At 43.7% G+C, this 18,465-nt stretch overlaps 1 protein-coding gene across 2 annotated transcripts in view; it reads left to right on the top strand.

Moving 5' to 3' along the window:
- The window catches only part of WDFY1 (WD repeat and FYVE domain containing 1), a 57,818-nt gene that overhangs the window by 5,764 nt on the left and 33,589 nt on the right, over positions 1-18,465 (top strand). For both annotated transcript variants that reach the window (XM_061148634.1, XM_061148633.1), the window contains exon 2: positions 14,352-14,419. In XM_061148634.1, coding sequence (XP_061004617.1) covers positions 14,352-14,419 — 68 coding nt within the window. The remainder of the gene's footprint in view (positions 1-14,351; positions 14,420-18,465) is intronic.

Raw genomic sequence — 18,465 nt, forward strand, 5'->3', positions numbered from 1 at the left:
GTTCTCATAGAAACAATGCTAAATAAACAAGCAACTTGATTTTTAAGTGTTATCCTTGGGAGGAAACCTGGTGTAGCTGGAAGTTTTCAGTTTATACAGAGAACCAGAATGTTAACTGCTGTATTTTTGTTGTCTTGCAGTGCCTAAAAATAGACTTTCATTTGTGTTACACAATGAAGTGAAGAAGTGAGATGTCGGAAGCCTGGGCAGGAAAGCGTCTGTTGCTGTGTCGTTAGGAGTGGGTTTTCATTAAGATCATTTTCTTTTATAGCATAGTTTAGAACAGATTCTGAATCTTGAATGCCTGAGTTTGAATCCTAGCCATGTGACCTTGGGCAGGTTACTTTCTTCTCCCAGTGTTGTAGTTTTGTCATCTGTAAAATGGAGATAAATAAGGCTCCAGGCTCCTAATTGTGGGAATTAGATGAATTCACATGTAAAGCACTTTGAACTGTACCTGGCACAGAGAAGGCACTTCATGTGTGTTGGCTATTATTATTTTCCATCCCATTTATTTTGCACTTAATTGCTTTAATCTCATCAGAAGCTAAACATGTCTTTGCCTACTATGACTTTTGAGTATGCATGTGCGTGCGTGCTCAGTTGTGTCTGACTCTGGCATCTCTGGCACCTCCTGCATTGCAGGTGTATTCTTTACCGCTGAGCCACATAGGAAGCCCCTGGTATATATGTGTGTGTGCAAATAAAGTGAAAAATCTCTTGCCTGAATAGAATAGTTTCAGAGCAATAGATGCTTTCCTGTCCAGGCTTCTGACTTCTCACTTCTTCACTTTATTTTGTAACACAAATGAAAGAGTCTATTTTTAGGCACTGCGAGACAACAAAAATATAGCAGTTAACTTTCTGGTTTTGTGTATAAACTGAGAGCTTCTACTTCGGGGGTCCCTTACAGACCTTAGATCTTATAACTGTCTTTGAGTCGTGCCTTTTCAGCATTTCCGCGTTTGGTCGCTTACAGGTCATGTCAGTCCCATGTTTCCACTTATAAAAGTCCTTGCCCTGCTCGCTGTGTTAGGGAACCCCAGACCACTGCCAGGTTCCTGGATTCAGATCGAGGACTGCCATTGTGTGGTCATCCTCCCGGCCGCGATGTATTACAGTGGGAGGACAGGAAACAAAATCGATGAAGGGAAAGGTATGGGGTGAAGTCCAGAGGAAACCAGGCTTGAGCTTCCAGGAGTCCCGGCCCTGTAGAGACTCTCAGGAGATGTTCCATTCCCCCAGCCAGGAGTTATCCCCACACGTGTGAAATACTCACACTGGCTACCTGCAAGCTGGTTAGAGGCTCAGGCTACCCAGGCTCTCACTGGGGGATGTTCCCGAAGGCAGCCTCTGCCTCACATGTGCCAAAATCCCAGACTCCCAGAAGGAAAGCAGGAGGTCAGTGGTCTCTCAAATGGCAGTTTGGTTTTTGTTTCATTTTTTTTTTCCCATATTTATTTATTTGGCCATGCCAGGTCTTAGTTGTGGCATGCAAACTCTTGGTTGCGGCTTGTGGCATTTAGTTTCCTTGACCAGGGATCAAACCCAGGCCCTCAGAATCTTAATCCCTGGACCCCCAGGGAAGTCGCTCAAATGTTAGTTTGAGAAAATCCTCAATAAATAAATCTGGAAGAAGCTTGGACCAGAATTGCGAAATAGCCTCACTGTCTCCAGCTGTTTTTCTTTTGTTTGCCCTTGTGTTTCAAGGCTGTGAAGAGTTTGGAACATTTTTTTTTTTTTTTCAATTCGGAAGTTAATGTTGCATGGACCCTACGTGGACTGACTCCATCCTCTCCTCCTGCTCCTCAGAGGTTGTAATAGCTTTTACCCTCCTGGGTAGCACAGAGGTCACAAAAGATAATTTTGAGGCTGACAGTGGAAACATCGCAATAGGAATGGTTCCTTAAGTCAGAAGGAAAACATCTTCTCAGGTAGAAGACCCAGCCACCCGGCTTGTGGAGCTATTATTCTAATTTAGGGGCTGGCAAAGGTGCATGTGTCCTTTGCCCCTGGGTAAAAGTCTGCCGGTGACAGAATCAGCAGTCTGAGGGTCACTGTGGACAGGATTCCTTCCCTAGACTGTAGAAGGGGATGGAAATTTAAATTGTCTAAGCTAATCTGATTTTCCTTTATACAAAAAAGACTAGTTCCCCTGCCTTTCAGTTGTTAATTCAGTAAAAATCTAGTATTTTCCCCCTTTGTTATTCAAAGAGGAAGGCTGCTTTCTGCCCTAGTAATGAATAGGGCAAAGTTCAAGAGACGTGGCTGGAAGGAAACTGCTGTTTATTTGATAAAAGCAGATAGAACCATTAGGGCTTCCCTGGTGGCTCATTGCTAAGGAACCCAGCTGACAATATAGGAGACGTGGGTTCGATGCCGTGGTAGGGAAGATCCCCTGGAGGAGGAACTGGCAACCCACTCCAGTATTCTTGCCTGGGAAATCCCGTGGACAGAGGAGCCTGGTGGGCTACAGTCCATGGGGTCACAAAAGAGTCAGGTACGAGTGAAGCGACTGAAACAAGATTGTACCACATCCTCTCCTTCTCTCCCTTTTAGGCTAACATCTTAGTGTTAGATCAGAAGAAATTACTTGGGCTATCAGAATTGCGCATTTTTATCTGTAACCCTGGAGGTACTGTCAGACTAGGAAAAAACATCCTTTGTAGTAGGTAACACAAATGTTTGGTCATTTACCAAGGTATAAAATAACATCATTAATCCTAAGAGCGACTGGAAAATCAGGTTTCCCCAAACTTACTTTTTTTCCCAAGCTTAAAAGAAATCAGGCTTGGGGCTTAATTTGTAACACATGCTATATTCTGTGTTCTTTTAAGCCAATTCAATGAATAAGCCCTGTGTATCAGTTTACAATTTAAAGATGACTAAATTGCTTTAATTTAGCTGTTTGGGGATGATCAGGGTGTTTTTTGGAGAGCTTTTTGGGGATGATCAGGGTGTTTTTTGGAGAGCTATTTGGGGATGATCAGGGTGTTTTTTGGAGAGCTATTTGGGGATGATCAGGGTGTTTTTTGGAGAGCTTTTTGGGGAGGATCAGGGTGTTTTTTGGAGAGCTTTTTGGGGATGATCAGGGTGTTCTTGGAGAGCTTTTTGAAAGAGCTGGTTTTAGAAATGCTGATGTATCAGGCAAGGTAGAAATTGGCCTTTTGGGATTTTATAGAAACACCTGTGTGCTGTTTGAATCTCTTTATCAAAGTATGGGCATGATTTTCAAAGTAATCATACCAGAAAATAATATATACTGAACCCAAATGTATGTTCTCATTGGGCGATAGGTTTGAAAACAGTATTAATCATGTCTTGCCCAAGGTGCCTCCTGGTTTGAGAGCCAGTGCTTTTCAGGAGGAAAATTATGCTTTAATCTGGCTTTTCTCTACTGTGTTGTAGCATATGTAAATGAGATTTTATAAACTTGGTGATTTCCTAAAGTATGTTTGTAACTCGCTTTTGATCAGTTCTTTGACAGAGTGAAACCAAGGGGCTGGAAAAGATCAAAGGAACCTCTGTTCCTCATCAGGAGTATCTGTGAGCAGGTCACAGATTCATTTCCCTGGAATAGGTGCTTCTTTCTTAAACCTGTTGGTTTTAGTCTGATTTTTATGTATCTACTCTAGTGAGGTACTTCCAATGAATGTTCAGGACTGATCTCTTTTAGAACTGGTTGGATCTTCTTGCAGTTCAAGGGACCCTCAAGAGTCTTCTCTAGCACCACAGTTCAAAAGCATCAATTCTTCGGCACTCAGCTTTCTTTATAGTCCAACTCTCACATCCATATGTGACTATTGGAAAAACCATAGCTTTGACTAGATGGACCTTTGTTGGCAAAGTCATGTCTCTGCTTTTTAATATACTGTCTAGGTTTGTCATAGCTTTTCTTCCAAGGAGCAAGCATCTTTTAATTTCATGGCTGTCCTCACCATCTGCAGTAATTTTGGAGCCCAAGAAAATAAAGTCTGTCACTATTTCCACTGTTTCCCCATCTATTTGCTATGAAATGATGGGACCAGATGCCATGATCTTTTAGTTTTTTGAATGTTGAGTTTTAAGCCAGCTTTTTCACTCTCCTGTTTTGCTTTCATCAAGAGGCTCTTGAGTTCTTCTTCACTTTCTGCCATTAGAGTGGTGTCATCTGCATATCTGAGGTTATTAATATTTCTCCCAGCCATCTTGATTCCAGCTTGTGCTTCATCCAGCCCAGCATTTCACATGATGTACTCTGTATATAAGTTAAACAAGCAGCGTGACAATATACAGCCTTGACCTACTCCTTTCCCAGTTTGGAACCAGCCCATTGTTCTGTGTCCGGTTCTAACTGTGGCTTCTTGACCTGCATACAGATTTCTCAGGAGGCAGTTAAAGTGGTCTGGTATTCCCACCTCTTTGAGAATTTTCCACAGGTTGTTGTGATCCACACAGTCAAAAGCTTTAGCGTTGTCAGTGAAGCAGAAGTACATGTTTTTCTGGAATTCTCTTGCTTTTGCTGTGATACAGCAGAAGTTGGAAATTTGATCTCTGGTTTCTCTGCCTTTTCTAAATGCAACTTGAACATCTGGACGTTCTTGGTTCACGTACTGTTGAAGCCTAGTTTGGAGAATTTTGAGCATTACTTTGCTGGCATGTGAGATGAGTGCAATTGTGCAGTAGTTTGAACATTCTTTAGCATTGTTTCTCTTTGGGATTGGAATGAAAACTGACCTTTTCCAGTCCTGAGGCCACTACTGAGTTTTCCAAATTTGCTGGCATATTGAGTGCAACACTTTAATAGCATCATCTTTTAGGACTTCCAGCTCAGCTGGAATTCCATCACCTTCACTAGCTTTGTTCATAGTGATGCTTCATAAGATCCACTTGACTTCACATTACAGGATGTCTGATTCTAGGTGAGTAATCACACAGTCGTGGCTATCTGGCTCATTAAAATCTTTTTTGTATAGTTCTTCTTTGTATTCTTGTCACCTTTTCTTAGTATCTTCTACTTCTGTTAGGCCCATACTGTTTCTATCCTTTATTGTGCCCCTCTTTGCATGAAATGTTCCCTTGTTATATATAATTTTCTTGAAGAGATAGATCTCTAGTCTTTCTCATTCTATTGTTTTCCTGTGTTTCTTTGCACTGATCACCGAGGAAGGCTTTCTTACCTCTCTTTGCTATTCTTTGGAACTCTGCATTCAGATAGATGTATCTTTCCTTTTCTCCTTTGCCTTTAGCTTCTCTTCTTTTCTCATTTATTTATAAGGCCTTCTCAGACAACCATTTTGCCTTTTTCCATTTCTTTTTCTTGGGGATGATCTTGATCACTGTCTCCTGTACAATGTCACGAACCTCCATCCATAGTTCTTCAGGCATTCTATCAGATCTCAACCCTTGAATCTGTTTGTCACTTCTACTATATAATCCTAAGGAATTTGATTTAGGTCATTCCTGAATGGTCTAGTGGTTTTCCCTACTTCCTTCAATTTAAGTGTGCATTTGGCAATTAGGAGTTCATGATCTGAGCCACAGTCAGCTCCCAGTCTTGTTTTTGCTGACTGTATATAGCTTCTCCATCTTTGACTGCAAAGAATATAATCAGTCTGATTTTGGTATTGACCATCTGGTGATGTCCATGTGTAGAGTCGTCTCTTGTGTTGTTGGAGGAGGGTGTTTGCTATGACCAGTGGGTTCTCTTGGCAAAACTGGACTAGCCTTTGCCCTGCTTAATTTTGTACTCCAAGGCCAAACTTGCCTGTTACTCTAGCTATCTCTTGACTTCCTACTTTTGCATTCCAGTCCCCTATGATGAAAGGGACATCTTTTTTTGGTGTTAGTTCTAGAAGGTCTTGTAGGTCATTGGAGAATAGTTCAACTTCAGCTTCTTCGGCATTAGTGGTTGGGGCATAGACTTGGATTACTGTGATATTGAATGCACAGAGTCACAGTTTATTGCCTTGTAATTTTCAGGCCAGTGAGTCCCTGCCTTTTGGTGCCTTCTCTTTCCTGCCTTTCTGCCCCAGACTTCTCTGCTCAGCTCTGCCCCTGCTCACAGATCCCAGGGAGTAACTGTTGCTCTCAAGGCCCCATCCACCCGACACCTCTCGCCCTTGTGTCCACGCCCTCCTCACCCCTCTATGCTGACCTCCATGGATACATCAGATGGACTCCGAGAGGCCACAGAGCCTCTTAGAGTCTGCCGCACTGAAAAGAAAGTGGTTGCGTCCTGTTTGAAACTGCTTCTGCTTCCCAGGTGGCTCAGTGGTAATCTTCCTGCCCGTGTAGGAGCTGCAGAAGATGCAGGTTTGGTCCCTGGATCGGGAAGACCCCCTGGAGGAGGAAATGGCAGCCCACTCCAGTATTCTTGCCTGGAGAATCCCACGGACAGAGCCTGGCGGGCTACAGTCCCTGGGTTCACAGACTGTGACCAGAGACACACGGAGCGAGTGAGCGTGCGTGCACCGCTTCTAGAGCCTGCTGCTGCCCAGAGCTTCAGGCTGACCCTGTTCCACTCCCCACCCTCTCCTGCTCTCAGTGGTAACAGTTTGTTAACCACGCTTCCAGGGAGTGGACGGTTTTTACACTTAGAATTTGAGATAGCCACACTTGAAAATCAGACAGAATAAGTCCTGTGTATCTCAGGGCTTATGAAAGTGTTAGTAGCTCAGCTGTTTCTGACTCTGTGCAACCCCATGGACTGTAGCCCACCAGGCTCCTCTGTCCATGGGGTTCTCCAGGCAAACATTCCGGGGTGGGTTGCCATTTCCTCCTCCAGGGGATCTTCCTGACCCAGGGATGGAACCCAGGCATCCTCCATTACAGGTGGATTCTTTACTGTCTGAACACCAGGGAGGCCCCAAGCTCATGACAAAATGTTTAATAGTTGGCGGCCCTGCTGTCCTCCTGCTTCTCAGCTGCTCCATCTTTTCTCCGGGGACCACCCCTCATCCTGCCCTCCTCAGAAGCCAAAATCCTAGTCTGCCTCAAAGGCCTGTTCTCTCTTTCTGCCCCTCATCAGCCTTCTTGCCCTCTCTGCCCAGCCTGACTCAGCGTGACTGTGCAATTTAGTTCCATCATCTTTTATTATCCTTAAAAAAATCATAAACATTTCTTCATGCTTCCATGGTCATCATAACTCATTTTAGTGACTATATAGGCTATTGAAGTAATATATCATTAACCCATTTGATTATATGGCATTTTCCCTTAATTTTTACTCCTTTGAATAAGGCTCATATGAACTTTTTAAAATACATAGTTCTTTTTTTTTTTAATCTATTAAAAAATTTCTGCAGAATCAATTGCCAAGCCTGGAATTCCTAAATCAATTTATTGTTGCTTTTATCATCATCATCATCATCATTACTGTTGTTATTATTAGGTAGGTAATGTGTTTCTCACACAGTGGAACAGGATTCTTGCCACAGAAGTAGTTCTAATGTACAGTGCTGACAAAAAACCATGAGAACCCTGGAAATGGTACGATATTGTTGTCCTCAGTTGTTTCTTGCTTAGCCCTGCTTAGCAGTTTCAGTCTGAAATATTTAAAATAAAGTAATACAATACAGCTTTGGCATTTTCATTTTCCCAGAAATTAAATGGATGATGATCCACTGGGGTGAACAGCAAGACAAATCAGATGATGGTTTGATGTGGATACAGTGGGGCTATAGTCTTACAAAGAGACCTCTTTTCCTCTCTCCATGAAAAACTCTGCAGCCCCACGTGAGTTCGTGCTTCTTAGACTAGGAGGGCAAAGCAGACTGATGGTAGAGCCCTCCACAGGATCAGCAGGAGTGTAGGAAGTTTTAAAAAGCACTTATGTAAAGTCTCTGGAAGAAATGACACATTTCCTTTCTAAGTACCTTTTGGAAAAGTTTCAGGCTATTGTTTTTAAAATAACCTAAACATAGAGCTTGGCAAAATGAATATGTTTCTAAAATTTTTTTTAATCTACATTGACACAGTCTTATTAGACTATCAAAGAAAAATCCCTGTACTAGAAAAAATGGGTCGAATAAGCAGCAGGCAAAACATACAGTGAGTTTGAGTGAGTGGGTGTAAGTTGTCAAAACAGTGAAGGAAAAGGAAGCTGTTTTATCTCGGTGCAGAGCATGGCTTCCCTAGTGGCTCAGATGATAAACAATCTGCCCACAATGCGGGAGGCCCAGGATTGATCCCTGGAGAAGGAAAGGGCAACTCACTCCAGTATTCTTGCCTGGAGAATCCCATGGACAGTGGAGCCTGGCAGGCTACAGTCTGTGGGGTCGCAAAGAGTTGCTCGAGTAACACATAGAACATGGCTTAGACATTCATGAAGGTGGTTTTTGTAAAAATAAAGCCATCTGATCTTGATGCCTTGATGTGGTTTATTAATATCATTCAGGAATTTTTAATAGTTTGTGCCTCTAAAATGTTGCTAAACTGTATTATTGTGAACAGTAGATTTTGTTTCCAATTTGCTGAATAGTAAATTTTTTTAGTCTGTGGAATTTGTTGATTTTTAAAAATGAAACAGCCCAACTTAAGCCTGTTTTGATAACCATTTTTTAAACCAATGAGACATATCCTAAATACAAAACAAATTTCTGTATTACTTAATAGAAGCTATACAACTTTGTTTAACACGTAGTTTCTTGAGAGTGCTGGAGTATTAGGAGTTGAACTTAATATTGTTTTGATTTTATCTCAGAAGTGGGAGATTTTAATTTGTCACCCAAGAAAGTAAAGGAGTATGCCTGGAAAAAGAGAAAGTAATTCTAGATAGAACGTGTGAGTACAGGAGGAGAGCCAGCTATCAAGGTCAGCTGCCTGATTTGGAACCTGATTCGCAAGCAAGGATGTCTTCTCTCAGCCTGAATGTGATAAACAATTTTCAGGTGAAACACCCCCAACAAATAGTATAAGTCTTGCCAATTTTCTAGTGTGTCCGCTTGAGCTGGCTGCAGACCAGATGGTAGTGCTGTTGTTTGTCCTCAAAGGAAATACTACTGTGTTTCAAAGTTCCCGGGGTCTAGCTAGGTCCCATTTTGACCTTGGGCTAGTTTATCATTCTGAAGCTTCGTGAAGTTACAGCATGATTTTTTCAGGTTAGATTGAATTTTGGAAGAGATGACTTTAAGGTTTTCCGCTCACAGCAGCTTCTCTGCTGTCTGAAATCATTCTTCTTTCAAGAAGACACAGGCAAGAGCATGTCCCCTGACCCCTCCATTGAACTACCGGCGCATTTGTGACTACAACTTTTGGGGTTGATTTTGGGAGTTTTAGAATATATCAGCATTCTGATCTTTCGACCCTTAAAACCACACAGATAGGGAGCTTAGCTTGTTAATCGCTTTGAGTGAAGGAAGGTGCTGCCTGACACCCTCATCTTCAAGTGCCTTGGCTTTTACTGTCCTGTTTGCAAATGGAGTAGAATCCTTGAACAGGCTTTAATGTAATTTTTAGAAATATTTTATTTATTTATTTGGCTGCACTGGGTCTTAGTCTTGGCACACAGGATCTTTAGTTGCGGCCTGTGAACTTTTAGTTGAGGTGTGTGTGAATTCTTTAGTTATGGCATATGGGATCTAGTTCCCCAACCAGAGATCAAACCCCAGGCCCCCCTGCATTGGGAACACGGAGTCTTAGCCACCGGACCACCAGGGAACTCCCTCCTTGAGCAGATTTAACGCTTAGAGGAGAGTTGGCCTTTAACTTCTTATAATTCCTTATGTTTCATCCCCTATGTTGAACATAGGTAATGGAATGTATCCATAAGTATTCTGTACTAAATAACAAAATATAGTCAACAAAATGTGATATTGTGTTCATAGATCAGGCCTAAGGATCATCATTATAAGCTTCTTTTGATTAATTTAGGTGAGGGAAAGTGAAAGTGAAAGTCACTCAGTTGTGTCCGACTCTTTGCAACCCCATGGACTATAGTCCATGGAATTCTCCAGGCCAGAATACTGGAGTGGGTAGCCTTTCCCTTCTCCAGGGGATCTTCCCAACCCAGGTAGCCAACCCAGGTATCCTGCATTGCAGGCAGATTGTTTACCAGCTGAGGCACCAGGGAAGCCCTTAGGTATGGAAGGCCATGCCAGATGCTGCTCATCCTGCGGTGTGCTGCCCAGGTGGACTACTGCCTGGAGAGAAAAGTCCTTGGTAGGGAGGTGAGGGACAAGGGCTTTGGACACAGCCTGAGCTCAGTATTTTGGGCACCTGAGGATGACAGCTTGCTAGGATGCAGGGTCTGGGTATGGGAATCACAAGCATGTCAGTTGAAACCCTGATTTGAGACCACCACTGGTGGCCTCTGTGCCCAGGGGCAGTGGGATGTGTGGCTCCTTGGGAGTTGTTGCCCGTGGTCGACATGCCCGAGGTGGTCTGGAGGGAAGAGACCCCAGGTGACCTGGGAGGAGGCTGCCCTGAGGCATGAGTGGTGAGAGTTGGGCGGTGGTGGACGTGCCAAGAACAGAGGCAAGATCCAGTGTCTTAGGTTGGAATTACTGCTTGCTTCTTAAAAAACAAGCAGAAGCCTGCAACAGTGTTATCACATCTAAAGAACAGAATCTTTTAATGTCAGATATCTAGTCAGTGTTCCTATTTGTAGCTGTTTCATGACAGTATTGGAGAAGGCAATGGCACCCCACTCCAGTACTCTCGCCTGGAAAATCCCATGGACGGAGGAGTCTGGTAGGCTGCAGTTCATGGGATCGCTGAGTCGGACACGACTGAGCGACTTCACTTTCACTTTTCACTTTCATGCGTTGGAGAAGGAAATGGCAACCCACTGAAGTGTTCTTGCCTGGAGAATCCCAGGGACGGTGGAGCCTGGTGGGCTGCTGTCTGTGGGGTCGCAGAGTCGCACAAAACTGAAGTGACTTAACAGCAGCAGCAGCATGATAATATAAGCATGTTTCTGTAACAGTTGGAGAAGGCAGTGGCACCCCTCTCCAGTACTCTTGCCTGGAAAATCCCATGGACAGAGGAGCCTGGTAGGCTGCAGTCCATGGGGTCGCTAAGAGTCAGGCACGACTGAGCGACTCCCTTTCACTTTTCACTTTCATGCACTGGAGAAGGAAATGGCAACCCACTCCAGTGTTCTTGCCTGGGGAATCCCAGGGACGGGGGAGCCTGGTGGGCTGCCGTCCATGGGGTCGCACAGAGTTGGACACGACTGAAGCGACTTAGCAGCAGCAGCAGCATATGTAACAGTTTGGCCGAATCAGGATTTAGTAAGTCTCCACATGGTGATTACTTGATGTGTCTGTTAAACCTCTGTCGTGGTAGGCTGGTCCTCCATCTCTGTGTTTCCCTCCTTGCAAATTATGTGTTGAAGAAACTAGGTCATTTGTCTACAGAGTTTCCTGCGGTCTTGCTTTTTTGCCGAATAAAATCCAGTGGTGGTGGTTATTGTGTTCCTCTGCATTTCCTATGGATTGATAGTTGGATCTAGAGGTTTGACCAGATGTATTGTAAAATAAAGTTGGTATCATACTGCACTTATCAATTTTATATAGGGCCTTTTACTTAACATTATATCATGAACATTTTCCCATGCCATTAAGTATTTTTTCTATTTCATAACTTCATTTAAATGGTTTCCAACTAGAAAGATCTGTTCCATCACTTCAGTTCAGTTGCTCAGTCCTGTCCGACTCTTTGCAACCCCACGGGCTGCAGCACGCCAGGCTTCCCTGTCCATCACCAACTCCCGGAGTTTGCTCAAACCCATGTCCATTGAGTCAGTGATGCCATCCAACCATCTCTTCCTCTGTTGTCCCCTTCTCTTCCTGTTCTGTTCCTTCTGTTCATGGAAATGTCTTAACCTCTGAGATTTGTGGAAGAAGAAAACTAAATAATTATCAACAGTAACCGAGAACCCACAGATAGTAACAGAGCGGTTTAAACATTAGCTCAAAGAGTGTCAAATTTTGATTTAAGATGTTGAACTACAAACAATAAAAAGGTATATATCTGTTTACACGTGCTTTAGTCTGATCTGCGTCCCGCTTTCCCTTTTAGTTTCGGGTGTGAACTTGAACTTCTGTCACACTGTAGGTGCTCATGAAGGAGTCTGCCTGATGGTCTGGCTTTGTGACCCTTGTGACATAGCAGCTTATTTAATGGCGCTTGAACAGAGAGAGACTGCGTGTCACCATGTCTTCATGGTGTCCATGCAGACGTGGTATGTTAGTACCTGCGTGATTGCAAACAACGGGTCACTTGGATTCGCTGAAGCTGCTGAGGGTGTTCGTGGTGAGGATGCTGGGGCATCTGCCTCACAGAACCCTCAGAACACAGGAGGGGCCTCAAGAGCAGCTGGCGTGAGGACCCTCCACGTGGACTGTCTCCAGTTTCTCTTCATAGGTCGGCTTCATTCTTCCCCCTTTGTTAACGTACAGAATTCTCCAGTCCAAACTGCAAAACGTGTGGCCAGAAATAGTTATGCCAGCTCCTGGAGAGGTACGGGTCTGTTTCTTTCTCCTGCTTTCTGATTTCCCAGGGAAGGAACTGACTAATCTCTTCTCTGGTCTGACTGGTGGTGATCAGAGGTGGGATAATGTAGAGGAAAATCCTGGCTTCAACTTGGCAAAGGTTCCGTGGTGACCAGTCCGCCGTGGCTAGAAGATGGGACAAATGGCAGTTCATACACTCAGGCCTGTCTCCAGGTCACACATAAAATAGCATGATGCCCGCTGTGCTGCTCAGTCATCTTACTTATTTGGATAAATGAGGGTCAACATCTAGTCTGTCTTTATTACGGTCTCATCATTTACAATAATCTTAAATAAGCCGGGCAGATTCTGACACATGCATACACCCACGTCACCACCTCCCCATGGTGACACGGCCCCGGAAAGTTCTCTCGTATCCTCTGCTGTGTTCTGTCCTTCCTCAACCTGGGAAGCAACCACTGTTCTGATTTTTATCCTCAGAGACCAGTCTTCCTTGTCTTGAACTTCAAACAGGATGGAAACAGAGAGTGTCAGTGCCTAGCCTTAATGTATTCTAGCTCAAGGTTGTAGACATTAATTCAGTGCTGGCAGTGAGCCAGAATCTCGTTGCTGTTGAAAAACAAGAGTGGCTGTGACAGAGCTGACAGTCAGGGCCACGGAGAGAGCTGGGGCTCAGGTGAAGCAGAGCACGCCTGCGCCAGTGTCCTGCCCTGAAGGGAAGGAGGCCCGGAGCTTCCCGGAGGCTTGGTGGTGTGCAGGAGAGGCGCTCCTCATTGTTCTTCTGAGGGATGAGCCAAAATACTGAACCTGGGCTGTTTTGGCCGTGTGTCCTTTGCCTGCCTGTGGGCAGGACTTCCTCACCTCCCACGTGTGCTCTGGTGAGACCAGAGGCCCGGGGACTGGTGTGGAAGGGTTTCCTCCCAAGGCCAAGCTGGCTGGGAGCTCTCGGTGAATGAGCGGCCCTGTGGGCTCCACTCTGTATGCAGGTCTCTCCCAGTTCTCCAGAAACGTTTTCTTTCTGTTTACTTCAGCTACTCTCCTCATTCGGAGAAGGCAATGGCACCCCACTCCAGTACTCTTGCCTGGAAAATCCCATGGATGGAGGAGCCTGGTAGGCTACAGTCCATGGGGTCGCTAAGATTCGGGCACTACAGAGCGGCTTTGCTTTCACTTTTCACTTTCATGCACTGGAGAAGGAAATGGCACCCCACTGCAGTGTTCTTGCCTGGAGAATCCCAGGGACGGGAGAGCCTGGTGGGCTGCCGTCTGTGGGGTCGCACAGGGTCGGACACGACTGAAGCGACTTAGCAGCAGCAGCACTCTCCTCCTTTGGGTGAGATGGCCAAGACACCAAGTTTGCAGCTGGTTGGCAAGAGTCGGTAGTCCTCAGCGTTGTTTGTGTATCACTATATAATGAGCACTTTCCATGTTATTGATGTTATTCAGAATCCTGACTCCTGGTTCTTGTATAACTTACCATGTACGGACATAACTGTAGCTAGTCAGTTGGGTTGTTGGGCTGGCCAAAAAGTTCATTTGTTTGTAAGTAAAAATAAAAGACATACTTTTCATTTTCACCAAGAACTTTATTGAACAGTGTAGTCACTTAACCAAATGAACTTTTTGGCCAGCCTGCAGGGAAGCCTGGGTTTGCTCTAGTCCATGGGGTCGCAAAGAGTCAGACATAACTGAGCGACTGAATAGCAACAATAAATATATAGAGTATATGTGTATGTGTAGACATGTACATACTAGTATAATATACCATGTTCTGTGTATGTGTGTGTATTTGTCTAATTTGTCCAATCGATTAATGTTATAAGGTCAATGGGAAATAGTATTGAAAATAAGAAGTTTACTTGGGTGACAGGATAAATTTATTAAAGACTACTCATTCTTTTCTTTTTTCTACAGGACTATCCGAGTATGGCTGAAAAGAGACAGCGGTCAGTACTGGCCCAGCATTTACCACACAATGGCCTGTGAGTAGCTGCACTGTTGCACCCAAGAAGAATGTCTTTGATGATTTAAATTTCAAAATGAGCTTGTTGGTTACCTAATACCTACAGTATTCTGTGTTAAAATGCAGGAAAATTCCTCTTCTCTTGCAAAAAGGAAGCTGAGTCAACTGGTTTAACTGAATCACTTGGACAAAACTTGGAGGAAAAAAAAGGAAGAGGAAAGCTGCCCACCTCCCCCATTTTCCTTTGTCTTCATTTTGCCAACTTATATTAGTAGTAATTTTCTACTTAGTAATAGCTGATACTGACACTAAAACAGGATTCTGAACACTCCTTTGCCTCATACCTGGCCTTTTGTGCTTTTTCATAAACTCTGGATACTGTTGAGAAGTTTGGTCCAAGGCACGAAACATACTAAATGGAGATTTTTTTTTTTTTCCCAGTAGTCAAATATGTTCTAAAAATAAACCCAAAAGATAAAGCTTTTGCATTGAGATTTTAGAAGAGCCCTGAGATGTAGTGACATAAAATTGCAGTTAAATCCTGCCCTTCCTGCCAATCTAAGCTTTGTCTCCTTCACTCCCACTTCTCCATCCTTTCTTGAAAAAAGGAGGCTGGGTACCACCCAGGTCCAAGCTGGAATCGAGTCCTGCCACCCCAGTGGCCACATGGAAGGCATCATGGCTGCTCATGCCCGGGTGGTTTTGGTCCTTAATGAGGAGATTTTCCTCAGTTAAGGTTTCAGTGTTCAGAGGCCCCCGCTGGGAAAAGACACGGTTCTGGGGCAGGCTTGATGGTCTGTTACTGAAGACCATACGGAGTTCTCCAAAGAAGAGCGCGTGCCAGGGCCAAACTCTGTGGACACTGCGGCTCCGTGAAGAATTACTGCAGGGACTGTGGGGTGTGTTACAAACGCAGAGTAGCCAGTTATTCAGCAGATTCTATTCAGTCAGCTTGAGTCACCCTTCCAAGCACGGCTTGTCTTGCTAGCACTTTCTCATTTGCACATTTATTGCAGGGTACCTGCAGGATTTCAATCCTATAAACATTTGCACAAAGAATTAGTAGTTTATCAGGATTTTCCTTTGTCTTACCTTCCGCTAACAGCTTGGGCAGGCCGGTCACCTTCTCTGTCTTGATAACCATTCAATGAGAATGAAGTAGACTTTTTGGAATACTGGTGTAAAGCTAACTATTATAAAAGGACCCTTTTATATAATTATAAAATAGTTATAAAAAGCTATTATAAAAAGTATAACTTCACTGTATGTACGTAGTGTGTTAAGACCACCTGAAACCCTAGTCGTGGTCTCTTGTGCAGGCAGTAGTATCTTCTGTCCTGCATCCACGTTTATCTGTGGATGGGTCACCTTAGTTACTCAATGTGGGAACTTGAAGTGGCCATTGTCTCAGTAAAAGTCCTTACAAGCCCATTTAATAAATTTACTTTGGGATTTTGAGGAAGCGGGGCAGAAATAGATGGAGCACCTTCATCCACTGAGCCTACCTTTTACTCAACCGAAAAAAAAAAAGGGCTTCTCTTAGGTGAGTAACTACTTACTTCCAATGGTCCAGTGATGGGTCTGTAGCTGGAAATAGCCACAGCAACAGTGCTGGGAGATGGTTTGTCATCCTTGTGGATGGTCTTATTAATGCTGTTGGCTGTGATTCCTCCCTCCTCCCCCTTCCCTTACACTTCAGATTTTGGCCACAGCTCAGTCTCCTTGAGACCTCAGCTGTGGAGTTCTTTAGAACAAGGAGAGTCTAAGATGGATTTTTGTACTAATGTCCAGTATTTAGTACAGTGACCCCTTGGCTTGCATTTCCCCCAGATACTTAGTTCGCTTTGTAACTGATTTCTCTCCTGGGACACCAGGGCCGAGCAGCAGCAGCACACTCTTCCTGGGCTTCTGAGTCTTGGGCACATGGCTTTGCTTTCTCCATCACCATCCCTTGCTAGCTTGGCTTAACTGTACGCTCCGGAAGTAGCTCCCAGAACTCTGTGGCTGGAAGGACCAGGAAAAAACAGGACAGAACAGGCCCAGCATCTCTGCCATGGGTGACTGACACCTTCGTGTTTGTATACATGCATGCAGCCTGTTGCTTCCAGATGGCTGGTTGTTACCTCCAGCTGGAGCAGTGTCTGCTGATGAAACTGCAGGAACACTGCCCGAAGAAAACAGAATGAACGAATGTTGAGAAATTTGCTTGTCTGTTTTAGGGTGATTTTTAAAATTAAATTCAAAACACAAGAAGAAAAGTACCACGTTGCTCTAAAAACTGCTGCAGATTCACCAGTTAACATTTTAGTGGTCATCCTCAGATTTAAACTGTTCTCTGTGACGCAACAGAGGTGATCAGTAAGCGAAACCTTAGAGTATCGCTGTTCGTGGACCAGTTATGAATCATAACAGTACCTCACGTAACAGAAATAACTTTGAGAATCTGCTTTAGCTGAAGAAAAACCTGTCAGTTTCTACTTCTGCTGTGTGCTCCTGCTCAGCTGCTCAGTCACGTCTGGGTCTTTGCAACCCCACGGACCATGGACTGTAGCCTGCGCGGCTCCTCTGTCCATGGGATTCTCCAGGCAAGATGACTGGAGTGGGTGGCTGTTTCCTCCTCCAGGAGGTCTTCCCGACCCAGGGATCAAGCCTGTGTCTCTCATGTCTCCTACTTTGGCAGGTGGGTTCTTTACCACCAGCACCACCTGCAAAGCCCATCTACTATGTGTCTCATGCATTTTTCTTGGTACTATTTTACCAAATCATCACAACAGCTATTATAAGAAAGATGATATTTTCATCATTTAGTAGACAAGGAAACTGAGGCCAGAGGCTGGAATTCCAATCCTTGTGCATCCGATTCCAGAACTGGGCTGCTCACCACAGTGTGGGGTGGGTCCACAGACTTCTCCTACAAAGGACCAGACATAAATATTAGACTTTGTGGGCCAGACAGTCTCTGTGGCAGCTTCTCAACTCTGCCATTGCAGAATCAAAAGCAGTCATAAAGAATACATAGATGAATGAGCCTGGCTGTATTCCAGAAAACCCTTTGTTTATAAAGCTAGAGTTTAAAGCAAATGATTTTGTACTGCGGTGACCTTTTTAAAAGGTCTGTGATTTGAAAGATGTTTTGTGTTTTTCTTGTTTATAAAACTATGTTAACATTCACATTAAAAAAAGATTATCTTTTAAAAAAAACTACGTAACTAGAAGCTTCCCTTCTAGGAAAAAAGTCAGAACATTTTTATATACTAAACAAATAAACCAGGAAGGCTTGCTTTTTTTTTTTTTAATGTGAGAAGTCTCTAACCTTATAAAATTACTCAGCATGTTGTAATTTTTACACAAAGGAGAGATTTTACATATTCATGTGCAGTTTGTTACAGGATTGGGCATAAAATTGAAAAGAAGCTTAAAACTAAAATATTAAGATTTAGTAACAACTGAAAAGCAAGCAAAAATGATGACAGTGAATCTTTAAAATCATCAAAGGGATTTGATTTGTTGAAGATAGTTTTGTGTGTGATTATTAAAGAGCATTTTGTGTGACAATAGCATGTATCTTTGGGCTTCCCCAGTGGCTCAGGGGTAAAGAACCTGCCTGCCAATGCAGGAGATGCGGGTTTGATCCCTGGGTCGGGAGAAGGAGATGGCAACTCATTCCAGTATTCTTGCCTGGGAAATCCCATGGACAAAGGAGCCTGGTGGGCTACAGTCCAGGGGGATTGCAAGAATTGGACACGACTTAGTGAGTAAAACAAAGAAACATGTATCTTTGTGCTTATAATCCTTAAACAGGATCATTCTTTGTAGTTTCAAACATCAATATGGTGGATAAGGGTGTACAAACTTGTAGTCTATTCTGATTGTTAGGTGTGTAGACAATTTTAGTATCTACATTTCAATGAGATAGTTCTTGGAATGCAACTGAAATAATCTTTTTTTATAGTCTGATCATGCAGCTAACTATGTTTCTGCCTTTGAGTACAATCCAGCATTTCTTCCAGTTTTCTTCCTTTGGTGGAGAATATCTGCCATGGTATTTAAAGACCTTAGACTGTT

This window comes from Dama dama, chromosome 8 (assembly GCF_033118175.1).
Source record: "Dama dama isolate Ldn47 chromosome 8, ASM3311817v1, whole genome shotgun sequence".
NCBI classification, from domain to species: Eukaryota; Metazoa; Chordata; class Mammalia; order Artiodactyla; family Cervidae; genus Dama; species Dama dama.